The 24,965-nt window shown below is 47.0% G+C and overlaps 1 protein-coding gene across 2 annotated transcripts in view; it reads right to left on the bottom strand.

Annotated features, from left to right (window-relative positions):
- The window catches only part of PASK (PAS domain containing serine/threonine kinase), a 74,217-nt gene that overhangs the window by 20,199 nt on the left and 29,053 nt on the right, over nucleotides 1–24,965 (bottom strand). Inside the window, exons 3-12 of one of the 2 annotated variants that reach the window (XM_043993649.1) lie at nucleotides 22,971–23,203; nucleotides 21,942–22,112; nucleotides 20,234–20,374; nucleotides 18,659–18,793; nucleotides 17,236–17,493; nucleotides 13,521–13,668; nucleotides 9,585–9,753; nucleotides 7,545–8,173; nucleotides 830–1,008; nucleotides 335–502 (exon numbers count right to left, since the gene is read on the bottom strand). In XM_043993649.1, the coding sequence (XP_043849584.1) occupies nucleotides 335–502; nucleotides 830–1,008; nucleotides 7,545–8,173; nucleotides 9,585–9,753; nucleotides 13,521–13,668; nucleotides 17,236–17,493; nucleotides 18,659–18,793; nucleotides 20,234–20,374; nucleotides 21,942–22,112; nucleotides 22,971–23,203 (2,231 nt within the window). Of the gene's footprint in view, nucleotides 1–334; nucleotides 503–829; nucleotides 1,009–7,544; nucleotides 8,174–9,584; nucleotides 9,754–13,520; nucleotides 13,669–17,235; nucleotides 17,494–18,658; nucleotides 18,794–20,233; nucleotides 20,375–21,941; nucleotides 23,204–24,965 lie in introns of those variants that run through there. The other variant, XM_043993647.1, reaches the window with a different exon arrangement.

Below are 24,965 nucleotides of genomic sequence, written 5' to 3'. Positions count from 1 at the left end.
GGGCCTTCATGCATGTCAGGGAGCTCCCAGATAGATTCTATCAGCCCAGCAGAGGGAATATGGACTTCTGCTATGTGACTGACTGTGCTCACAACCATGGTTGCAGGCTTAAGCCATTGGAGACTTCCCAAGCACCTCCAGCTGTAAACTCCACAGGCGTAGTCCAAGTCTGGGAAGTCCCAGGTGTATCCACACAGACCCCTGATAGCTCCCCTCTGCCCGTCCCATGCTGTCAGAGCAGCACCGAAGGATGGAAAAACTAGGGTATGGGCGGTAAGGGCCACCACAAGGGTCTCCGGTTGAGAGGCCCGGCCTCCGCCAAAAGAGGCTTTACCTCCTTGTCGTCTTCCTTCCTCTTGGCGACCCAAACGAAGCCGAAGGCGCCACTGCCAATGGGCCTCACGGTGGTGTAATGCTTTGAATATTCTCCATCGTAAGCCCTCAGTCCTTCTAAGTCTTTGCTCTGCGAGGATTCATCCAAACGGTCTTTGATTTTTTTCATCTGGAACAGAACGAGACAGAGGTCCAGAGGCCCGGGGATGAAGCGGGCCAGCAGCGGCCCAGCCTGCCCTTGCCCGGGCCACAAAAGGGGCACCCGGCGATGCGTTCCGCGCAGCATCTAAAGCTACAGAGGGAAGCACCAAGTCTTTCAGCTCCAAAGCAGATAAGCTTAACAATCAGCAAACTCTCTCTTGCCTCCTTCCTCCCATTCAAAAAGGAAAGGAAAGGAACTCTCGTGGCCAAAAATGCACCCACCGAGGGCGGCTGAAAGACGGACAGCATCGAGAGAGGCTTGGGAGAGGCCCTAGCGAAATCACCAGATACCTACTTCTCCCATGTTGATCCTGGGCTCATCAAATAAGGACTGAGAGGACGTGCACAAGCTGGAGAACAGGTACTGCACCCTGCCGGACAAGTGGTGGCTCTGGAAGAAGTCTTTCACCACCCAGCAGCAGAACAAATTGGCGGGACCATTCAGCTCCACGTGCTTTACCTCAAACTGAACACCTAGAGGAAGGGGAGACAAGGAGGGTGCTTTTGACACGGCACTAGGTGGGATAGGAAGGGAGAACGTGGCCAGCGTGGACGAGGTCACGATGCACCATCACCACTGTGGGGCAATGTGCCTCCTTGGCACTGGGCAGTCATGGCACAGATGCCAGGCTGATCCAGGAGAGGCCTTCCACGGGCCTGGGGACTGGGCCAACAAGGGAGGCCAGCCAATAAACATCGAGTAAACTTCCACGATGTGCCAGACATTGTGCTATGCCTCAGGGTCCATGGAGTCTAATGGAGGAGACAAAAGCAAGCACGTGTTTAAAGACAGGATACAGAAATTATCAACAGGGAAGGCACAAGAACCAAAATAGAACAGGAAAGGCTTCGAGGAGAAGAGGGGTTTTAGCTGAGCCTCACAGGAAGCCAGAGATGAGAAGAGGGGACACTCCTGGCACAGAGGACAGCCGGCCAGTGAGGATCCCCAGAAGCAGGAAATGGAGCCGGCTGGTGAAAGAGGCGAGGGTATAAGGAGACGGGAAAGGTGGGCTCCTAAAGGCTCTGAACACCAAACACACCAACACCCAATGGGAGGTTACGGCTGCCCAAGCAGGTCTGAGAATTATCGACCTTGAGATAATCTGACTCCACGAGAGGAGACGAGGCAGAGAGAGAAGAGAGCCAGGGGCAGCCGGGAGCACTGATGGCTCAGGGTGCTGGGGGATCTGCCCATTTCCATCCAGGTTTCCCAGGGCACACAAAGAGCAGGGAGCCCGATGCCTGGGGAAGCGTCTCCCAGCCATGCCCTCCTTCCCCGTATACAAAGAACCTTCCCTTGCTTCTGAAAGGGGCAAATGAATGAAGGTTGGCACCTTTTCACAAGTGTTTGAATGTCTCCTTTGAGCAAGGCAGTCCCTGATTATGTGGCAAACAGCAAAACATATGAGGGTGTGGGGACCACCTGAGGGATAGTAAGTACACCGAGAATTTTCTATTTTCAGAGAATGAGAATGAACTGAGTTAAATCATTCTGAGGGAGGAAAGAGTAGAGAAGAGATAATAATGTTGATGGGAAGGAAAATAAAGAGGGAATAAAACAAGTCAATGTAAACAAAAGTACAGTGAAAAATTTTTAAGAAGACTCTTCTAAATACCAAAAACTCCCAGCTTTTGAGAGAAAAGAATGGAGAGAGGGAGGCGGTGACAGAAGAAAAGCATTTTTATTCAAGACCTTGAAACATCACCAAAGTGTCAGAGCTGGAAAGAACCTTACAACCCAGAATGCCAGCGCTAAACAGAATCTTAGCTCACAGAAGGTTCAAGGGAGAAAGGCCCTTAAACATGGATCACAGAATGTCAAGGAAAGACATGGAGCGAGTCAGAACTGAAAGGTCGTTAGAATCTGAGCTGTCAGCTCTCGCCACCAGAAGGCCCCTGGAACAGGGCAAGTCAAACAAAACCATCAGTCCCTCTATTTCGCCCAGGCTTGGAGCTGGCTCAGACCCCCACCACTCATGCCCTGAAATGAGTCCCAACTCTGCTCCTGACTCACTATGGCCTGAGGCACAGCCATTTCTCTTAGGGCCTCAGGCTTCCTCCATCATAAAGAGAAGACATAGGAGGCAATCCTGGATGGTGGGCCTCGGTTCAAATCTCAGTTCCCAATCTACAATCTGACGCCTGTGACAGCTTGGACGAGTCATTTAACCTCATGTCAAAGGAGCAGGTCTGGTCTCTAAGTGCTCGATGGCCCCAGGAAGATCCTGCAGATCCCTTTGTGAAGACAGAGCCTAGGGGCAGCTAGGATAAAGCACCGGCCCTAGATGCAGGAGGACCTGAGTTCAAATCTGGCCTCAGATACTTGACACTTACTAGCTGTGTGACCCTGAGCAAGTCACTTAACCCTCACTGCCCCGCAAAAAAAAAAAAAAAAAGAAAAAGAAAGAAGAAAAAAGACAGAGCCTCAGAGAAAGTCAGCAAGACTTCTACAAAGGGCTGAGGAGTTCTTCCACATTTAATTACCAACACATTCTAAATTCCCTAGAAAATACCACTTTTCTCCCACCTGCTGGTATAGCTCTGTCCCAGCCTCTGGAACCAGCTGAAGCAAGAAAGGGTTCAAACTGCTGTCTCTACATCTTGGACATGTTCGGGGAATGAGGCACACAGACAGCAATGAACTCTTGCAGGATTAACCTGTTGTCAGATCTGCTTTGATTCCATCCCCCAGTCATAAGGTAAATGACCGAGCCCCCACCTGGGGTCTAGGCCTCTATACCTCCTACCTCGATTCCTCACCAGTCCTCCCCGGGATGGAGAGCTGTGCCTGAGTAAGAGCCCCTAAAGCCAAACATCCCCAACACAGAGCAGGAAGGCCGGCCCTACTTCTTCTGCCAGATCTGTGGGGAAACCTGCAAGGCCTCGGAAAAGCTGCAAGTGCACGGTGGAGACACAAAGGCAGGAGGAGGTCTGAATGCACTGAGTGCGGCTACAAATTCACAGGACAGGCCGCCTGTGTAGGTACTGAGCGGCAAATGACAATCCCCATCAGAGGAAGCTTCGGAACCTGCTTGTCGAGGATGAGAAGAGAGTCCTAGTGGCCGTGCAGCCACCCCCAGAGCTGGAGCTGGACTTTGCCAACACTCCTGTGGAGTCCCTGACCCAAGGTGGACCAGCTTCCCAGCTCCCTGGCCAGGGGACGAAGTGGGCCGGTAGCGGCCCAGCCTGCCCCTGCCGGGGCCACAGATGAGGAATTTTCCTAGCTGAGATGTCACTGAACAAGCACTCATTATCATGGTATGGACATTTATTTTGCTATGGGGACCCTACCTTTCGGCTGAGATTAGAAAGCCTTGGGCTCTCAGGGGTTTTTTCTGTGTGAGGGGCTAGTGCCCCTCCCCCTGTACTTCAGCTGAGCCCAAAAAAGCCCTGTGAGTTTTATGGGACACCAGGTCAGACGGCTGGGGGAAAAAGCCCCAGCTCCCTCCACCCTGAGAGGATCTAACCCAGAGATCCCAGGCTTGTCCAGGCCAGGCTCTGGCGCAGCCTGTGCTGAGGTCCCAGGCGTGCAGCGGCGGGGCACGGGGCCCTGGGTGTGGTCGAGCCTCCCCGGCCGGCCGCAGCCCTAGTGCGGCTGGCGGATTAGTTTGGCATGTGTGGGGGCGCAGGGAGTCCCAAGGTTTGAGTGGAGAGAAGGAAGATATATATACAGGGGAGTTAGACAGCAAGGGGGGGCTCCGGAGACTAGAGATGCTGAGAGGTCGGTGAGAAGGGGGAGCCAGAGGACTAAGAGGCGGCGGAGAGTACAGAAGCCGTCAGCACAGGGTACAGGTTGGAGAAAGCGAAGATTAAAAGAACAGAAAGGCTGGAACACTAAGAGACAGGGGAAGGAGAAAAAGCTTAGAGCAAGAAGGGGTGGAGGCCGATACGGAGCAGGGGGGCTTTTCAGTGAGGGGAATGCTAGAAGAAGCTCCGTTGGTATGTAGGAGGAGGCTAAAAAAGTTCCAGGTGCAGCAGGTGGAAAGAGACGCGCCAGAACGCAGTCAGGTTGTACATTTTATTTCCCTGTATTCTTCATTTTCAATTGTATCTCATCAATAAACCCTCTGCTGTTCAAATGGAAGAGGCTTCTTAATCTTTTGCTTATCAATTTTGAGAGTGGAGCAGTGTGGTGGAACTTTATAAACGGCCCATGTTAAACTAATAGCGGTCAGGGGCAGCTGGGTGGCGCAGTGGATAAAGCACCGGCCCTGGATTCAGAAGGACATGAGTTCAAATCCGGCCTCAGACACTTAACACTTACTAGCTGTGTGACCCTGGGCAAGTCACTTAACCCCGATTGCCTCACAAAAAAAACAACAACAACAAACAAACAAACAAAAACCAACCATGGCCTGGTCATTTGTGACTCCAAATATCCTGAAAAAATTTTACGCCAAATATATGCTTTGTGTCTTTAATTTCTAAAAGAGCTGCTGGCTTACCACAAAAGGATGTGTTTAGGAAGCATTTGCTGTTAAACAGAAAATAAAGCAGACAGGACAATCTATTCTTTCTATCGCTCACAAGTCCCTAGCAATCCTCAGCTAAGTCACTATCTCTACCTAGCTGTCCCGTCAGCATTTCAAATTCAAAACATCCAAAACAAAACTCATTAGCTTTTCCCCAAAATCTACATCTCTTCCCAACACCCAATTCACTGATCCTACAACATCTTGCCTTCAGTGGAATTCACTGCTTATATTTCTAGCAGCTCTTTTTGTGGCGACTAAGAATTGGAAACCAAAGGAATGCCCATCAGTTATAGAATGACTGAACAAGCTGTGGTCTATGATGGTGATGGAATATTCTTGTGCTATAAGAAATGACAAGCAGGATGACTTCAGAAAGGCCTGGAAAGACTTGTATGAAGTGATGGAGAGTGAAGTGAGCAGAAGCAAGAGAACGTTGTACACAGAGACAGCAATACTGTTTTGAAGAACTGTGAATGACTTGACTATTCTCAGCAATACAATGATCCAAGACAACCCCAAAGGAATAATGATGAAGCATATTATCTACCTCCAAAGAAAGAAGTCATTGATGGAACAGACTGAAGCATGCTATTTTTCACTTTTTTTTTTCTTTTAGGCAAGTTTTCTTATACAAAATGACATAATATGGTAATGTTTTATATAATCCTACTTTAATAACCCATGTCTGATTGCTTGCCACCTCAGGGAGGGGGAAGGAGAGAGAGGGAATGAAGGACAAAAATTGGAACCCAAAACTATAAATAAAAATGTTTATTATTTTTAAAATTAAATTTTAAAATATCATTGGAAAAGGATTTTTTTTTAATGACCACTGTTCACAAAGCATGGCCTGCACTCATGGTTTATTTTGTTTGGACAATCCCATAGGGCCTGCCTTCCCTGTGCCCTTCCAGTGTGGCCTCAGGCACCCCACAAAACATGCCTACCCCTTCTGGCCACTTAGAGAGGCCTGACATCCTGAGACGACTCCATGGGAGCCCCTGCAGACAACAGCACCTCAAAGATTCATACGTTTCCACTCTGTCATACCCTCCCCATCCCAGTAACTTGGAAGCCACCCCAAGATTCTCTTAGCCTTCTTTGCTGTGTATCACACGTCTGACTTGTAACCCCCAAAAAACCCCAGATCTTTTCCCAAACAAATGGCTCTCTAGCCAGGCCTCCCCCAACTTGTCCTTGATGATTTCATATAGACTCAGTTATTGTCTCTATACTAATTCAGCCCTAACCTTTCCGCTCACCTCCAGGCTCACACTGTCTAAAAATCTACCAGAGATCTTGAAACAGGTGTCCCACAGACATCTTAATGAAACGTGTCCAGAACCGAATGCATGATCTTCCCCCAAAAACCTTCCCTTTTCCTAACTTCCCAATTACTTCGGAGGGCACCGCCATCTTCCCAGTCCCCAGACCCACGAATTAGGTATCACCCTTGACTCCTCACTCTCTCACCCCCACCCACCCAATCAGTAGTCAAGTCCTGTCATTTCTACCTTTGTAACATGTCTTTATCCTCTAGCACTCTGAGAAGAACAACACATAAAAGAAGTCAGCTATACAGAGGTGGGAAAAGCTTGTGAATACTAAGAATGCAGCAGAAGGAAGAATAGCAAGGGCCAGGGAACTTTAATAGGGCAGAAGAATGTTGTTAAATCAAAACTGCTTAGATGTAATCAGTTGATTAGCTATGAATCTACGTAAATGTACTATAATTCAGCCTACATTTGGCCATCTTGTTCACTAAAATATGAGATGGTGAAATGCATTGTTAAAATTCAGATATGCTTTTATCTAGAAAATTTCTTTGGGGGGCAGTGAGGTGGTGCAGCGGATAAAGCACCGGCCCTGGATTCAAGAGGACCTGAGTTCAAATCCAGCCCCAAACACTTGACACTTAGTAGTTGTGTGACCCTAGGCAAGTCACTTAACCCTCACTGCCCTGCAAAAAGAAAAAGGGGGGGGGATTTCCTTGATCTGCCCTCAAAATTTCTTGAGAGAAAACAGAGTACAAAAGTATGATGACAAGAGGAAATAGGGATCTGAATTTAAGAGTAAGACACAAACTTCTTTGGGAAATCCAAGGAAAACCCCTGGTAAGACTAATAAAAATGAAATATTCAAGGGTGGGTTGAGGGGTAATATATCAAAGAAGAGTTCTGTAAGCATCTAAGGTTGCCTAGGCAGTGAGATCTTAACAGTCTAGACAAAATACTGTCACCTTACTAAGATTTAAGACTTATACTTGATGCATAGTGTAAAAGCATACCTTTCACAAAGGTACACAGAACTCAGAAATACATTAGTGAACCCTTTTCACCAAAATTACTAGAAAGATTTTTAAAACTCACAAAGAAATTTTTACCATAAAATCCCCAAATTCTACAGACACATCCAAACAGAAATGTGAAGCTACTTAAAGTTGGTCACAGCAGCAGAACTGAAGGATTAGCGCCAACCCAGCAGGTACGCCTTTTCAAAACCCTTCCCATCCTCCAATACCTCAGATGTACTTACTGAGCTGGGTCCCATCTTTGTGATTACAGTTCCCAGTGTACATGCCTTCCAGTATCTCCATCGGGAGGGTACTTCTTGGCATCTGTTGCTTTCCCATCTTCACAGGGGTGGACGTTGCCTGGGCATCCAGCATCTGCTTTCCTAATGGGTCTTCTAAGGGCTCCACGTGATCGTACTCTGAAAGGCTTTGGGTTGAGAGTGTGTCTTTGGGTGCTGGTCCTCCCCGGCTGTCCTCTGGAGCATCTACATCAGGGGACGCCACCTTGGGCGGAGGACTTGTTTGGGGGTCTAAAGTCTCCGGGAAGCGATCCTTCTCACCATACCCCGAGGAGTTCACGTCATCGTTTGGGACGTCAGTAATAACGGGAAAAGAGTCTGCTCCGTCGGCACTTCCTGAGACCCTGAATTGAGAAGTGGACTCTCCCAGGTTCACAGCTGAATTCCGTTGTGGCTGCTGTTTTTGAGAGTCTTTTCTAGACTGAACATTATCGTCCTTTTTCAAGATACCAGCGATACCGCCTTCTTGACCTTGCGCCGTCCCCATCTCTGCTGGTTCCTGCTCAGAAGCTCCCACAGACGAGGGCTGCTCTCCTTGTGCAGGCAGACTGTTGGCAGCGCCATTATCCATCCTGAGGAGAGGAATAACAAGGTTACAGAGTGACATCCCAACCAACAGAAACAGAAATAAGAGAGTGTGCTATCTACTCCGTAGGCTGACTGCCTCGCTGCTGAGAACCTCGGGCTTTTATCCTAGGGAGAGTTATCAAACGAAGGTATGGTTCGTGAAACCTGAAAGGTGCGGGGAAGAATGTCATGCATGGGAGGGCCCTGGCATGGCTCCAGGCCCTGTCTCCACCTCAGCTTCACGGGCCATGATCCCCAAACACGCCCCTCTCCCCGTGGCCAGTGCTCAGGAACAGACAGCTGGGCCGGCATCTCCTCTGCAGGAAGTCAGGGTCCCCTCCTTCCACGGGGGAGATAACAGGTGTGGAGGTCTAAGAACAACTCCCTGTGCTCTGTGAGCTACGATGCCACCCTCTACAGCACTCCTCTAAAATACGGGCCTGAATTTGCATGGCTCTTCTACAATGCCATGTGCCCGCCATCGAGGGCCTCCTCTGGCTCCAGGAGCCTGCTGGGCTTCAGGCCTGAGGAGATTCTCTCAGCACGGCAGCGGGCTGTGCTCTCCTTACACAGACCCGGCCTCACGGAGGCCCTCTGACAAGCTGGTCCACGTCCCTCTCTGATCAGCCCAAGCAGACTATCAGCCGCTAGGGAGGATGGGGCAGCGGGTGGTGCCTTCAGCCTCATTTACCTCAAATGCCTAAGAGCTCCTTCAGGACCACAATGGACCTGCTGGGATATTTGTGGAGATCACTGTCACGGGGAGCCCACGGTCTAAGTCCGGGGGCTCGAGGCTAGTGAATAAGGCCACTGCCATTGAAAGACCACAAGGTGTGGTTCTCAAGGCCACACAGGAGCTGGCTTTTAAGGGTGCTGGGCAAGTCCTTTCATTGTGTACACCTCAATCTGTAACTAAATCTATCTGGAAACCCCATCGTTTTTGTCTTCTACCAGAATCATGTGGAAGAAGCTGATAACTTCTCCAGAATGTTGAGTTCCCTGAAACTACTGCTAACATATATGTGTGTGCACAGGCATACTTGTATACACAAACATGTACTCAGCATATGAGCACACATGTACATGCATACATATAGGTGCATAGCCAAGGAACAGGAAGTAGAAATCCCGTCTTCCCCCCAAAGTGAAGTTGATAAGAGACCTCCTTCCCAAAGTAAGAGAGAGCGCCCTGGGCTCAGACAAAGGTTGGGCTCCTGCTACTCCTGGCAACATCAGACCATTCTTGTCTCATGGACGAGTTACAGTTTGTCTATCTGTGAAATGAGGCAGTTGGACCAAATGACTGCTAAGTTCTCCTCCAGCTTTAGAATCCCCTTCTTCTCCTGTGAATACACCACGGGAGAAGTCCTTTGCTCTCGGGCATAGCTGCCCGGCCGCATCTTTCAAGTAGCTTACCCTGGTCTGGATGTTTCATAGGACGGTAAAAAAACGGGCGGTGAATCATTCCCATTATTTTCACCAAGGATCACCATCTTACTGGGGTCTCTGGAGGGTCCTGCTGATTCCTGGTTCTCAAGGATTTCCTGAAGTTCATCTGCAGAATGCAAGATATAAACACCAGGATCTAAGAGAAAAATAAGAAAACGAACATTCTTTTTTCCTAGCAACTCGGCACGGAAGAAACGCTTCCTTAATTTTCAACAGTTCAAAGGGATGGGGAACTAGCTTGGTCTTAGCCTTCTTCCTTGTTATACTCGTGATCAGGACTGTGAATTATCCAGAAGAGTAGCAGCCTCCACTCAGAGAAATGCCCTGTAACCTGTGCTTACATGTGAGGTTTGGAAAAAGAGAGAAAAGAGCCCATTGCCAACGCCTTTTCTGGGTAGGACACAGACAAGATAGTGGCCAAAGGAAGACAAGCAAAGAGCGGACACAGACCATTTCCCGTGCGGCTGTGCCGCTCACAACTGGATCCCATCCATTGCACCCCAGACACCTCCTCCTCCTGCCAGATTGTGTCACCCCATGACTGCTGGACTAAGAGCTGATCCAAAAGCACCTCCTACAGCCCCCCTTCTGTAAAGGGGCTCCCGGGGTCACTGTCTTCCTGTGCCCACAAGTAACACCCCTTAGAACCAGGCCCCTTCCCACCCCTTTTCAGCTTCCCCGACTAGGCTAAGATCACTGAGGGCAGGGACCGACTTTTCCACGGTTCTGCCCTCAGTGCTCAGCACGGTTCCTGACACATGGTAGCACTTCCGAGAGATTGATTGATTGGCTATCATTAGAAAGAGCTGGAGGTGTTTAGCCCAACAAAGAAAAGACTTAGAGGAAACACAATCAGGGTCCTCAGACATGTGAAAGGCAGCCGAGTAAAGGGGGTGGGGGATTCAACAATTTCTGGCTCAGACTTCTTGCTACCCCTGTGCCTCGGGCCTTGAACTTCTTGGTACTGTTGGCTTGAAGCCAGCAGAAGCTCGAGGAAATTGAACTTGAGACACCTGCGCCTCTGGTTTTGAGCAGCTAGTTCCCTGATCTTCCCGATGCAAACATCCTTATCTCCTCGTGCTACTGTTTCCTAATGCGTAAATCCACATCCTCTGCTCTCTGTAAAAGGCCCCTGTACCCGTCCTGCCTGTGTAGTCAGCTTCTAGATCAAGTTGCTGAAGCTCAAGGTTCACTGGCTGACTGATGCATGATGAAAGCTGCACTCTGAACAAAGTAAAACTTCCATTTACTCTCCCATCTCCGCATTATTGATGCGTGATTGGTAGCAGGACCCAGTAAGCCGACTCTAGGACGATTTTTCAAAATTCTTGTCCCCAGATGGGACAGGTTACGTCAGTTCAAGATCAAACGTTATAGCCCAGTAACGCACAAGGGAGAATGAATTAAGTTCAGGAAAGACCCAACTGCCCCATAAAGTTGCAGTCCGATCCAGGAAATCACAGAAACAGGTATTTTAAGTGTAGGGCTGTATTGTCTATTTGTCTATGTCTCTTGTGCCTGAATAATCTCTTAAATGCAAACCATTAAACTGAGGGGTCAGCCAGACAGCCCCATGGATACCCAAAGGAGCGTGGCGCTGTGATTCAGGTCTCAAAAGCAAGAGTTTTGTTGCAACAGGAAGGCCTTCTTTCTTTCTGGGCGAATATCTGGCTAGGTCTAGGATTCTTCCAAACCCCGCTGGCAAAACCAAAACAAAACAAGAGACTCATCTATCCGATTACCTGTCATTTGTATTTCTTGTCCTGTCTTGGCTACCCTTCCTGTTTCAAGTCTGGTCAATATAAATTTCAAATGCTCAGGAGGATCCCTATCCCGAATGATAGAAATCTGACGTCTCAATTTTGCCTTGAATGGCCAGTGATCATGATGACGTTCCTCAGGGTCTGGTAACTCTGGTCTGCTTCTGGTCATTCTGGCTTGTGACAGCTACCTGTAGATTCCTGAAGCTGAATTATTCCTGGTTGAATCTACTCCCAATATGGGAGCTCTGGACTGGTTAAACTCTATAAAGATATGTGACCTGCAGTAACAGCCGAAATACTACATCCTCGGCCTCAGAAAGGATCTTTTGATTTAGAAATATCACACGTACCTAAGGTCATTGTTAAAGTCGCACCCAAACCCACTCTCCCGGGTGTCTGTAATTACTATCATTCTGGTTCTAATCTCGCCTTCCCTAGTGCAGGCACATCCACTAACCCATTGATTACATTTTCAGTGGGAAGTGTTTTGTTGTGTTTTTTACTGTCTACATAATTTATTCACTATGGAGCTAATAATAACAAACACAAATAATTATTTTTCCTACTTTAACTCTGGAAAAGATCCTACCCAGTCATCTCCAAACATCAATGTCACTCGACTTCTCACTTCTGCAACACAGTCTCCCCATTCAGCTCTTGAGAGTGCAGTCAAAGTCCCTCAAGAATCTTCTTCCTATCCAATCCCAGCATGAGCTAAGTTGAGGTCTTTTAGGGAGCATGTCTCTCTAGACATGACAGCTAACAGTTCCTCCAGAATGAAAGTTAAACTCTCAGTCTCATCATAGACAACAGACTCAGACAATTAAAACTCAAATTCTTTACAGATGAATTAAAACTCTTCATATCCTCACAAATTACTCATAGATCAAAGTAAAAATACCTTGCTGTGAGTCTTGAAAGAATGATAGTTAAAATGTCACTATTGCGCAGTGGATCGAGCACCGGCCCTGGAGTCAGGAGGACCTGAGTTCAAATCCAGCGTCAGACACTTAACACTTACTAGCTGTGTGACCCTGGGCAAGTCACTTAGCCTCAATTGTCTCGCCAAAAAAAAAAAAATGTCACTATTGAAGATTCTGAAACTTCCTGAAGATTCAGCAACAGGACCAGTAGCGTCTGTAGGAGAGAATGTTGAATTGGGTGCGATATTTGAAAAAAGAGGCCGTCCACAATGAGCTCCCTCTTCTCTCCTATTCCATAACACAAAGTTACTCTACATCATCCCCCTTTCTTGCTCGCTTTGCTTCTGTCTTTAAGGAAGAAGAAGCTCTTCTTGCCAAGACCGAGTTTTCGACTTGTCTCCCTCCTCCTCTCGTCTCCTTTAGGAGCACTACCTCCTGGCATTCCCTCTCTCTGTCCCCTTTTCAGCCTCTTCTTAGCCACTCACTCCTTACTCACCACCTGCAAACATTCCTAGGTCTCTGGGAGGTATTTTAACGACAGGCAGGAAAAGAGTGGCGACGATTTTGAACACAAGTTTCAAAACTTTACAAAGACATGATCTCCTTTGTATTCCTGCTTGTGGCCAGGCTGGGAATACAAAGAGTGAAAGAGCTAAGAGGAAGCAGGAGAAATTCTCTTACCACAGGTGAGATTGATTTTGTTTGATCCCCACAGACATAACTAAAGCACTGACGCTGCCAAGAGGAGGAACAATGTTGTAGTGACTGGAGTGGAACAAAAAGTGGAACTGAAGTGGAGACTGGATGAGCACTTGCTGGACAGGTCATAAAGAAGATGCTGCCTCAGGGCAGCTAGGTGGCTTAATGGATGAAGCACTGACCCTGGATTCAGGAGGACCTGAGTTCAAATCTGCCCTCAGACACTTGACACTTACTAGCTGTGTGACCCTGGGCAAGTCACTTAACCCTCATTGCCTTGCCAAAAAATAAATAATAATAATAATAAAATTAAAATAAGTAAATAATTAAGAAGATGCTGCCTCAGGGAGGAGAGGGACCAGATCCTCTCTGGGGCTTCTTCAGATTTGGAGAGTCTGGGATGCTCTTGAACTACTTAGGTCTATCACCCCTTCCTAATTCAACTGGGAGCTTATTCTTGCCTACCACGCTTGCCTATCAACGCTTACTGTGCAAGGCATCCCCACGGCTACTTTTACCTTCAGCACGGCTGGCTAGATTCCACTCTCTGTCAGCATTAGTCGAACGTCTTCCTTCTGAGAAGTTAGCAGTGCTGAGCGATGGCAGAGAGCTGTTTTCTACGAGGTCCATATAGTTGTAGAAGTCAGGTATCAGAAATGTGATGTTCTAGAAACATACAACGCTTAAGATTCAGACCCAAGCAGAGTCTATAATGACAACAAAGGGCGGGGGGGGGGGGAGAGATAGAGAAAAGGAGAGAGGGAGAGACAAAGGGAAAGAGGAGAGAAAAGAGAGAGAAGAAAAATGAGACATATAGAGCGAGAAAAAAGAGAGAGATTAAAGAAAGGAAAACAATTTGAATGAACAGACTGCAAAAGGTTTTGATTCCTTTGCCTCTGTCCCTTCCCTTTACCATGTCATGTACATGTGCACACACACACACACACACACACACACACACACATATCTGCCTCTTATTGATGTTCTGTGGATAAAGGCAGTGGCCTTTCACAGGGGGAATTCATGCTTTGAGTGTGGGTTGGAGAAATGACCTCCAAAGTCTGTCTCAGCTTGGAGACTGAGCAATTCTATGAATGGTTCACCAACAATTGAGTGAACTCATGATTTGGCCTTCATGGACTGTCACACTTCTTTTGTCTGTCTCCACTACATTAAAAAAGACGCTATGAGTACAGGTTTTTATTAGGTCACAACTAATTTTGAAAGGACTCTGCCTGATTTTATGAGTGACCATGGGGAGGATACAGTGGGAAACAGAAGGCCCAGGATCCTTGCCCTTTCACCTCTCTGGGCCTCAGGGATAAAATGGGGGAGGGGGGAGGGGGGAGGGGGGAGGAAGCGTACACCTCCCAAATTCCACGAGTCTATGAAGACACCTCCACTGAAGGCTTGGGGAGGCAGCGGACAAGTCAAAGGGGTCTAACTATAAGAGCCAGAAAGAATGGCAAGATCACTGTTTGTCTGAGTAAGGGAAGAGCAAGCTGAGGAAGCCAGTGAGACCAATGTACTTGTTAATCTCTGTGCACTTATTAAGTGTCTGCTGTGTCCTAGGCACTGAGGAATAGACAATCAGGCCAGCAAAGAGCCTTAAGAACACACCCTGTGAAGCTCTGTGGGAGAAAATGGAAACGTTCGACTGCTAACAAAATGCTCCAGCTCACCACTCACTGGAGAAATGCAGATTAGAGCAACTCTGAGGCTTGACCTCATGCCTCTCAGACTGGAAAAGAGGGGCAGGAACACTAAAAGAGACAATGCTTGTTGCTGGAAGGCGCCAACCGTGAATGCAGCTGTAAATCAGTCAAGTCACTCTGGGAAGCAGTCTGGAACCCTGAACTGTGCAAACGTAGATCCCTCTACACTAGGCTGATAGAGGGAAACAACCCAAAAAGGTGTAAAAGAATATTTAAGAACTGGAAACTAAGAAGTAGTCCTCCAACTAAGCAAATTGATTATAATAATAAAACTAAATCTGAAAATGCAAAAACAAATTTAAAAAAGGGACTGACTTCACTGGGAAATTTTGCACATGTGTACTTTGAGACACTTAATGTATAATAATAAAGTAAACCTAGGGGTAGCTAGATGGCACAGTGGATAAAACACCAGCCCTGGATTCAGGAGGACCTGAGTTCAAATTCGGCCTCTGACACTTGACACTTACTAGCTGTGTGACCCTGGGCAAGTCACTTAACTCTAACTGCCCTACAAAAAAAATTTTTAAGTACATCTAAAAATGTAAACAAATTGGTCTTTGAATACAAGAAGATATTATATACTAATATTAAACAAATTAGCTAAACAAAGTGGCCTATGAATGCAATAAAATATATACTAAGACTAAATTAGCTAAACAAATGCATCTATAAATACAATATTATTATACTATGAGAAATGACAAAATGGGGAGTTTAAAAGAAATCTGAGAAGAACTGTATAAATTGATGCAGAATGAAATGAGCAGAACCAGGGGAATAATTTATTCAATAATAACACAAAGAAACATGTTGAAACACTTGAGAAAACTGAATAAAGAAATAACAAACCAAGATTTCAAAGTAAGGATGATGAAGCCTATTAGCCATGACTCGACAAGAGAGGTGATGGACTCATTATGCAGAACAAAATGGACATTTTCAGACACAGCTCCTATGCATATTTGTTACAAGGGCATTGGTTTTCTTCTATTTCCCCCTCTGGGGAAAGGATGGTAGGAGTATGAGGAGAGATCGGGCCAGGGTAGGTAGGGAGGGAGGGAAGGGAGGGAGGGAGGGAGGGAAGGAGAAAGGAAGGAAGGAAGGAAGGAAGGAAGGAAGGAAGGAAGGAAGGAAGGAAGGAAGGAAGGAAGGAAGGAAGGAAGGAAGGAAGGAAGGAAGGAAGGAAGGAAGGAAGGAAGGAAGGAAGGAAGGAAGGAAGGAAGGAAAGAAGGGAAGGAAGGGAGGGAGGAAGGGAGCATTATGTTTTAGAAATGAAGGAAAACTAGGACAAAGCACCCCAAAAAGGATAGTTTTGAAAGATATAGGTAAAGCTTATTATATATTTTAAAAGAAAAGCAAACCACATAAGAGAGATCTAGAGTTTTCATGGACAATCCCCCTTTTCTTTTCTACCATGTCTATGGAAATGTCTACAGTGGTGTTTGTTAAATTCTAAATAAAAATAAAAATTGTAAATGCCCAAAAGGGAAGAGAAGGAAAGCTAGACAGAAAGACAGACAAGCAGGACAGCTCTGAAAAAGATGTGCATTTAGTATACACTTGAAAGATAAAGCAAGCTCTACCTATGAGAAATGTGAAGTTTCATATACAAGCCTCTTTTTTATGATCTACTTTATGTGGAAATGTTCGTTTTGTTTGATGTTTGTTAAGTTCAGAACAATTTTTTTCTTTTAAAACAGAAGATATTTAGGCTGGAGAACACTTAACAGGGGCATGTTTAAAAGAACCTAACACTTTTCACACCAAACCACCCCTCTTTCAGAAAGCCTCCTCCCTGGTCTCCTGCCTCAACTCTCTCCCCACTGCTGACAAATTCACCCCCTATTCGATGGATCGGTGGCTCCCTATGGCCTCTAGGCTAAGCTAGTGACTCTTGGATCTTTTCCAACCTCCCTCCCCAGCCTCAAAGATGTTTATGTAGCCACTTAGCACGGTGCCCAGCACACAGTGGGTGCTTCATCAATGCGTGTCTCCCCCCTCCCAGCCCAGACCTCTTCCATCTCATCAAACCCTCTGCATGCCCCTCTGGGCCTCAGCACAGACGCCTGGCCCTGATGCTGGCCGTGGGCCCATGGACTCTCCCTCCTCACTACTTGTGTGTGCGCCCATCGGCTCATCATCGGCTCCCTCAAGAATGCAGACTCCTTGGGGTGGGGGGGTCACTTTCTTCTTTGGCTTTGCTTCCCCTGTACCCAGGGCTGAGCCTGGAATGCAACTTCTGACCAAACGAGGCAGACGTGGCTGATGAGTGACCCCCAGCAGCAATAAGGAGAATGAGAGTCAGGTCTGGGCTGCAGGGGAGGAGAGCCCTCCAGAAGCCCAACAAAGGCCTGGAGGGAGGGGGGTCAGGCACACTGGAGGGGTCAGGCACACTGGGGGGGGTCAGGCACACCGGGGGGGGGGGGGCTAACTCGGACCCTGTTCCTCTCCACTGTCTCTGCTCTGCAGGAAAAGGGAGAATCAAAGGCATAAAGAGCCCCAAATAAAGCGCTACCTTTCCCACCACCTCTCCCTTTTCGTAACCAAACAAGGTGAGAGCGAAGTTCTGGTTGATGCCATAGATGGTCCCATCAGGCAGCAGGGTGAGCAAGCCGCTGATGGTGGTAAAAATCCAGAGGGAAGTCGAGTAGACGCACATGGCCTGCCCCTCCTCCTCCTCCTCGTCGTCCTGCAGGTCCATTCTCAGCTTTAAGCTCAGGGGGAAGGTGCTGCCATCCTTGGTTCTCCCGGTCAGTCTCTGAATCCTGAAGCCCTGTTAAAAGGCAAGCATGAAGGCCTGAGATGAGCCTGTTAGACCAGGAGCTCCCAGAGGCCCAGAGGTGGGTCGGGGCCTTCCTCTGCATCCATGGCGCCCGGCACAGGGCGCGCGCTTCATGAACATTCGATGACTGACCCACCTTCCTTTCTTACTGGTGTCTTCACTGCTACTAAGGATTCCCCACCTCCCTGAGTCCCAGCACAGAAGGCTGGAGCCCAAGAGAGGCCGCTATTCCAATTCACCTCTTTCCCCACCTCAAGGCCTGATGAATAACACACTACAGTCACCGACAAAAAAGGGGGCGTGGGGGGAAAGAGGGCTTTAAGTAGGAAAATCTCTGAATCCAAATGAGAAGACCTGTTTCAAATGCCTAATAAAAGGCAAGGGACTCTACCTGGTGGATCTCACAAACGATCATTCAAAAAACAGAAAGCAAAAAAAATAAATAAACAAATAAAATTTGGGAGCAGCTAGGTGGCGCAGTGGATAAAACACCAGCCCTGCATTCAGAAGGACCTGAGTTCAAATCCAGTCTCAGACACTTGACACTTACTACCTGTGTGACCCTGGCCAAGTCACTTAACCCCAATTATCCCACAAAAAAAATTTTTTTAATAAAATAAAAAAACAGAAAGCCCTAGGCAAGGTTTCCACCTCTCTTTGGGGTCCTGGACCAAGACCCTACCCCTCCCTCCTCCCTGATCCCCCAACTCAGTCTGTGGAGATCTGGGGGTGGGTCCCTTCTCAGATTTGTGGTTTAAATATATAAAATGAAATGCAGAGGACTACAAAGGAAACCAGTTATCAAAATACTTTCAAAAACAGGTTCATGGACCCTAGGTTAAAAGTCCCCTGTCTTGGGGCAGCTAGGTGGCGCAGTGGATAGAGCACTGGCCCTGGATTCAGGAGGACCTGAGTTCAAATCTAGCCTCAGACACTTGATACTTACTAGCTGTGTGACCCTGGGAAAGTCACTTAACCCTCATTGCCCCACAAAAAAATTAAAAAATAAAAGTCCCTGTCTTTGATGATATCCAGAAATTCCAAAAATTCTACATCTGGAATCCTAAACTTAAATGTCAAAAACAGAGTCTGTGGCTCTTGGATTAAGTTTGTTCCCGGTCAGTTGGGGCTGCTCAGCAGCTGCGGGGGCTCATACCTCTGTGACCTTCTGGCCTGGGGACGGCATCTGCAGACAAGGAATCAGATCCAAGATCTGGTTCCCAATCACTTCTTCCAAAGATGAATAGCCAAAGAGTTGGGCAAAAAGATTGTCGCACGATATTACCTTGCCCTTAGAGAAAAAGTGCACACGCTCACTTTAGTATGAAATACGCTGTGATCACAGTCAAGTGTCCATCATTCAGTTTAATCAAACCTCGGTGTCTTTTGGGTGAGAAAAATGAGTTCGAGCTGCTTCTGCTTTAGGGGTGCAGGAGATTTAAAAGCTAGCACCTTTTTAAAAGCACACCAACTTTATCCCTCTACAAAAGAAATGACTAAAAATTCACCTATGAGAAATACAAGGCTGAAATGCAATACCACCCTACCATCTTTCCCAGAAAGATTGTCTCTAGTGCTCAAAAAAACAAACCAACCAACCCCCTAGTCGATGGCTGCCCTTTGGTGCCCTGTGTGACCTTTCTCCTTCTTCTCTTTCTACATGCTAGGTCTCCTCATCTCACCCAGTCGGGTAGTACAGGGGCTACTTAGGGGCCCAATCCCTCTACTCATTGGCATGGGAGCTCTGACCTGGTCCATTGCTGATTTGGGCTGGTTTGCCCCACCTTAGGAAACCTAGTAGACCCCTGTCCCTGAGTGCTCAGGGAGGAGCTCCGCCAGGCTCAGCCCCTCCCCCATCTGCGATGACCAGGGTGTGCCACCATGTCTAGCTAGGTGACATTTCAGAAAAAAGCTTTCCCTTCCCACACGGGATGAGATAACACCATCCTTCCAAAGGATGCTACTTGGACATGTAGTTATTTTTATTGTCAAACCAATTAAACACATATGAGAAAGTTCCATTGTGAGAATTCACCAGTTCTAACTCCAACCCATTCTTAGTAGATAAACCAGAGGGAACTGGAGGAAGCCATGAAGGTTAAATGACTTCTCTGGAGTCACACAGCTAATTAGTGTCAGGCACAGAATCTGGGAAGAGGTCTTGCTGACCCCAACCCTGTGCTCTACCTATCACAGCAGGTGACACTTTTCAATATAGAACTATAATGAAAATGTGGGCATCTCTTTGGGCATCTGGGTGGTGCAGTGGATAGAGTGATAGGCCTGCAGTCAGGAAAATATGAGAGACCTGAGTTCAAATAGCACCTTAGACACTTCCTAGCTGTGGGACCCTGGTCAAGTCACTTATCCTGTTTGCCTCGGTTTCCTCATCTGTCAAATGAGCTGGAGAAGGAAAAGGCAAACCGCTCCCGGGAAAACCCCGAATGGGCTTCTAAAGAGTTGGGCCGAACTGAAGTGGCTGAGCGACAAGTGTGAGTTCATGTCTTGAAAGAGGCCTACACAAAGGCTCCATCTGGCCCCATAGGCTGTCCCACGGAAGTTTGTCCTTTCCAAAGCATCCCCCACACCAGAGGCTCTAGGCTGGATGGTTTTGCTTCGCTTCCCCTCCATGCAGTGGGTTTTGAAGCACTGGGGTGGGGGTGGGGTATACCCAGGGGAAAGTGAAACGACTTCGATGAGATTCACTTTGGAAACTGGGAAACAAACTCACATCACTCTGGAAAGTGACCCAAACTGTGAATCTCTCCACGGGCTCCAGCAAAACGACACAGCATGGAGAGCAATCGTGCTCCAAATTCTTCATCCAGATGGAGACAGGGATCTTCTCCTTGTTGGAGCCAATGATATCCACCTGTGAACAGCCCCAGCCAACACAGATGAGACCAGACCGGGGAGGACCAGCCCACCCCAAACTGGCCACAGAGCCGGACCTGAAGCCCCCTCTCACCCTGCCCTGAGCTTTCCTGTTTTGTCTCTGTTAGAAAGCCCAAGAGCAGGCTTGTACTTTTCCCAGCTGAATGATTATAAAGAAGATGACTTTGATGACCGCCCCCCCCCACAAGCTCAGCCATGTGGACAGTGCTTCCCTGAGGGAAATGGGAGGGGGTCTCGGAAGCAGCAGGAACCCTGAGCTCCTTCTCTAACCACCAGGTGTGGGCTGAGGCTGGGCCTGGGCCTGCCAGCCATGACTTTGAGGCACCAGAATAGGATTTAAGGGAGAATGAGAAAAATCAAATCATTTTCCCTCAGCTATGTTTGAATTATCAGGAAAAGGAAAAAAAAGTATGTTACTTCTCAAAATGCCTGTTTGCACAAAGCTATAGGCTGTTCTCCTTACCTTGTTTCTCTTTCTCAGGAATGAACACCCTGAGCTGGCCCATCCAAAATGCCTCAAGGCCAGAAAGGATCTGAGAATTATCTCATCTGATCCTCATAACAACATTAGGAGGGAGGTGCTGTCACGATGTCCATCTTAGAAAGAGGAAACTGGGGCAGACAGAGGTGCTGGGACTTGCCCAGGCTCACAGAGCTAGTAAGTGTCTGAGACAAGATTCAAATCCAGATCTTCTGGAGTCCCATCCCCCAGTGACCACAGAAGGGGTAGTCAAGGACATGGGTTCAGATCTGGATTCTGCTCCTTTCCACCAGGGGACCCTTTCTCATGACACTGACCGCTTCACCCATCTATGCCTCAGCCTCCCCTGGGTCATCTGAATCCCTTCTGTCTCTAAAACTATGACTGGAATCTACCAGGGCAGCCTGGAGCCCCTTCAAGTTTCTGGAGCCGCTGAGGTTAACAAAATGGACTGATGAGTGGTCATATTCTCCCGTGAAGGGAGTGAAGCCCACTGAGATCACCCTCTGCCAGTACAGCCCCATGACACAACAATAAGGAGGCACACAGAGAACACTGACATAGAAATGGCTAGACGGCACATCTAAATTCTTGAGCTAGTTTAGAGTCGTTTATGTTCATTTCATAGGCATTTTTATGCAGCCAGATACACTTGGAGAAATTAGGCTTTGAGCTTCTAATCCTGAACCCAACTTCCACCACCATCGAGGCTGTCCACGTAGCTCCCACCCACACCAGGTAGCCAGGAGAACACACTCCCCATGGTATCTGCCAACCAAACTGTGGATATGAAATGTACATGCATGCATGTGTGCACATACATGACCACATGTGAATACACATGTGCCTGTTACATGCCTGCACGCATGTACACATAGATGCGTGTGTGCACATGTACGATGCATAGTGCACATATACACCTACATGCATACATGCACACACACATATATGTGGAAATGCTGACTTTAAGGATAAGAACAATTACTAATCGCTAGGGCTGGCACAAAGTAAGGTGGGCGCTGGGCAGCTTCCACGGCATCACCTGCATCGGCATCTCACTCACCACTGTTCCAAAAGAGATGACGTTATGTTCATCCGTCTCGCCAGACTCGCTAATTAATGCCTCTACTACTGAAGTGCTGGATTTAGAAAAGAGCAGCAACAGCCTCTGGCCAATCAGCTCCTGACCGCAATACCCGAGGAGCTCACAAGCTTGGTCGTTGACAACGAGGATCTGGGGAGGGACAGAGCAGGGAGAAAGCATGTGTGGCTCCGAGCAATCCCCCCAAGCTCCAGAGACGATGATGTAACCAACCTCTTCCCTCACTCATAACCCAGTTCAAAGATTAAACAGCGTCCCAGGATGCTTTTCGCCTTCAGGACACAGCCCTAGGAGAAGTCTTCAGACAAGGAAGTGAGGCCTTCCTCTGCATGGACCACTTAGCATTTCCTCCACAATAGACCAAAACAAGCCCCAAACAGACCAGACTCCAAATCAGACACGATGATGGCAGGGTCTCAGACGCTGCCGAGAATAACACTATTTGTCCATCACTGAATGACAAGTGAACACCAAAAATAGGCAATCATACCAACAGCCACCCTCCTCTGTTGATGTGGGCCACGGGCTTCTGAGCAAAGACGTTTACAGAACTGACACACTTTAAATTCATTTTTCTCTTCACTGGGCTAAGAGCTAAGCAGATAATGGAGAATGGTTTACCCTTTCTCTCCCTTGAATCTCTAGCCTTCTCAGTGAATTTTGTCAATATGGCAAGAATCTATAAATCCAACATCGTAAATATCCCCTCTATTGACACAGAGTACAAGCCCCTCCATCATTGAGAAGAGGGACCTGGATGAGAAATCCTTTACCCATCAGTCAATATGGTGAAGAAAGAGTGAAAAATCCAATTAGAGATGGACTTCAGCTTCACATGGATTTAAGTCTTATTACTTTATAAAGATGGACCCAAATATTTTGTCCTGAGACTACTTCAGAAGCACCCAAACCGCCCCTCTGACATGCTTGAAATCCCAATACAAAAAAGGCATCTCGATGACTGCTCATCAAGAGCCAGGTTAATACTACCTTCATTGTCTTCACATCCACCACAAATATGGCTTTATTTGGGGCATACGCCGCTGAGGAGAGAGACTGAACAGATGAGCCCGAAGGCAAGCTATTGAGTAAGGAGGAATAGGAAGTGCTACATATGGAAGTGGACAGGTCCGAACGCTCTGTCTGGGACATGATGCTGAATCGGCTCGTACAAATATTCTGGGCAGCCAGTGAAGTCAGGCAATAGGTACTCCATTTGTCTTCTGAAAGGAAAGCAAAGCAAAGGGTGAGAGCTTCTGCAGCTGCTAAGAATCTGGCAAAAATCCATTTTCTCTCCCTTGAACCCTCCCTCCCCCCCCAACTGAGAACCAAAGGAAAACAAAAGCCCCATTACAAACATCTATAGTTAAGCAAAACAAACTTCTTCTTTGTCCAGGTATGAAAATATATGTATCTCTCTCTTTCAGGAGGTGGGGAGCATATTTTGGCATCAACTCTGTGGAACGGATCAAAGTTCCTAATTCTTTCAGATCTGTTTGTCTTGACTGTATCATCACTGTATAAACTGTTTGTTCTCCTAGTTCTGTTCACTTTCCTCTGCAACGGTTCATACAAGTCTTCCCAGATTTCTCTGAAAACACCCCCTTCATCATTTCTTACAGCACAGAACAATTCCATCATATTTTTATACCATAACTTGTTCAGACAGTCCCCAACTGATGGGCACCCTCTGAAATGTCCATTCTTTGCCATCTCAAAAAGAGCTATAAATATTTTGATGCTTCCTTGTTTTGATAAGGACTATTCCCTCCCTTAACCTTGTCATCATTCAGTTGTTTCAGTCCCGTCCCACTCTTCAGGATCCTGTTTGGGGTTTTCTTGGCAGAGGTACTAGAATGGTTTGCCATTTTCTTCTCCAGCTTATTTTACAGATGAGGAAACTGAGGCAAACTGGGTTAAGTGACTTTTCCAGGGTCACACAGCTAGTGTCCGAGGTTGGATTAGAACTCAGGAAAATGAGTCTTCCTAACTCCAGGCACAATGCTTCATCCACTATGGTGCCCCCTAGCTGCCCTTAAGGTTCCCTCTCCCTAATTCTCCCATACATTTCCCTGTGGAATTAAATATGTCTGTACCTAGCTCTGTATTGTTCAGATGAGAGAAGGTTCAAGTGTCAGCCACTCCCTTGTTGGTATAATGTCAAATGCCTGATTACATGAGACCATTTTCCCCAACCTTCTTTTCCCTTCCCCCATAGTGTATTCCTCTTCACCTCTCTTTCCATTCTTCTCTTAAGATCATCAAGATACAGAACCACCATTCCCAGGCTTTTTCTAATTAGAGGCACTCTGTGACCCCCATGATGACTCATCCCCCCCCCATATTTGAGTGTAAGCAAACTTTCCTCATTTAGTCCCTTAAGATTGTTTATTCGTGTTTACCATTGTGTTTCTCTTCACTCCTGTGTTTGCACTTCAAAGGTTTTATGTATCTATGGTCTTTCCATCAGAACATTTGGAAGTCTTCTATTTCATTTAAAATCCACTTTTTCCTTATAAGATTATACTCAGTTTTTCCGAATCAGTTATTCTTGACTATGTCCTTTGCCTTCTGGAATATCATCTTCCAAGTTCTCTGCTCCTTTATAAGCGCTGCTACTAAATCATGTGTGATCCTTGGCACTTAAATTCTTTCTTTCTGGCTGCTTGCAGTATTTTTTCATCAACCTTAAAGCCCTGGAATATTTCCCTTTGGGGTAATTTTCAGGATGTATCCAGTGAATTCAATTTCCGTTTTGCACTCTATTTCTGAGAGATCTAAGTCGTTCTCCTTGCACATGCATAACCTCTAACTGATTGCTTACTGTCTATGGAAGGGGGAAGGGATAAAATTTGGAACTCAAAACTTTGAATACAAATGTTTATTATTAAGTAGTTTTCTTTTAAGATTTCTTGAAATATGCTGTCTAGGCTCTTCTTTTCTCGTGGCTTTTGGGTAGTCTAGTGATTCTTAAATTCTTGATCT

This window comes from Dromiciops gliroides, chromosome 3 (genome assembly GCF_019393635.1).
Source record: "Dromiciops gliroides isolate mDroGli1 chromosome 3, mDroGli1.pri, whole genome shotgun sequence".
In the NCBI taxonomy this organism is placed as follows: Eukaryota; Metazoa; Chordata; class Mammalia; order Microbiotheria; family Microbiotheriidae; genus Dromiciops; species Dromiciops gliroides.
The sequence above is the reverse complement of the archived record's forward strand: the minus strand, read 5'-3'. Positions and strand labels throughout refer to the sequence as shown.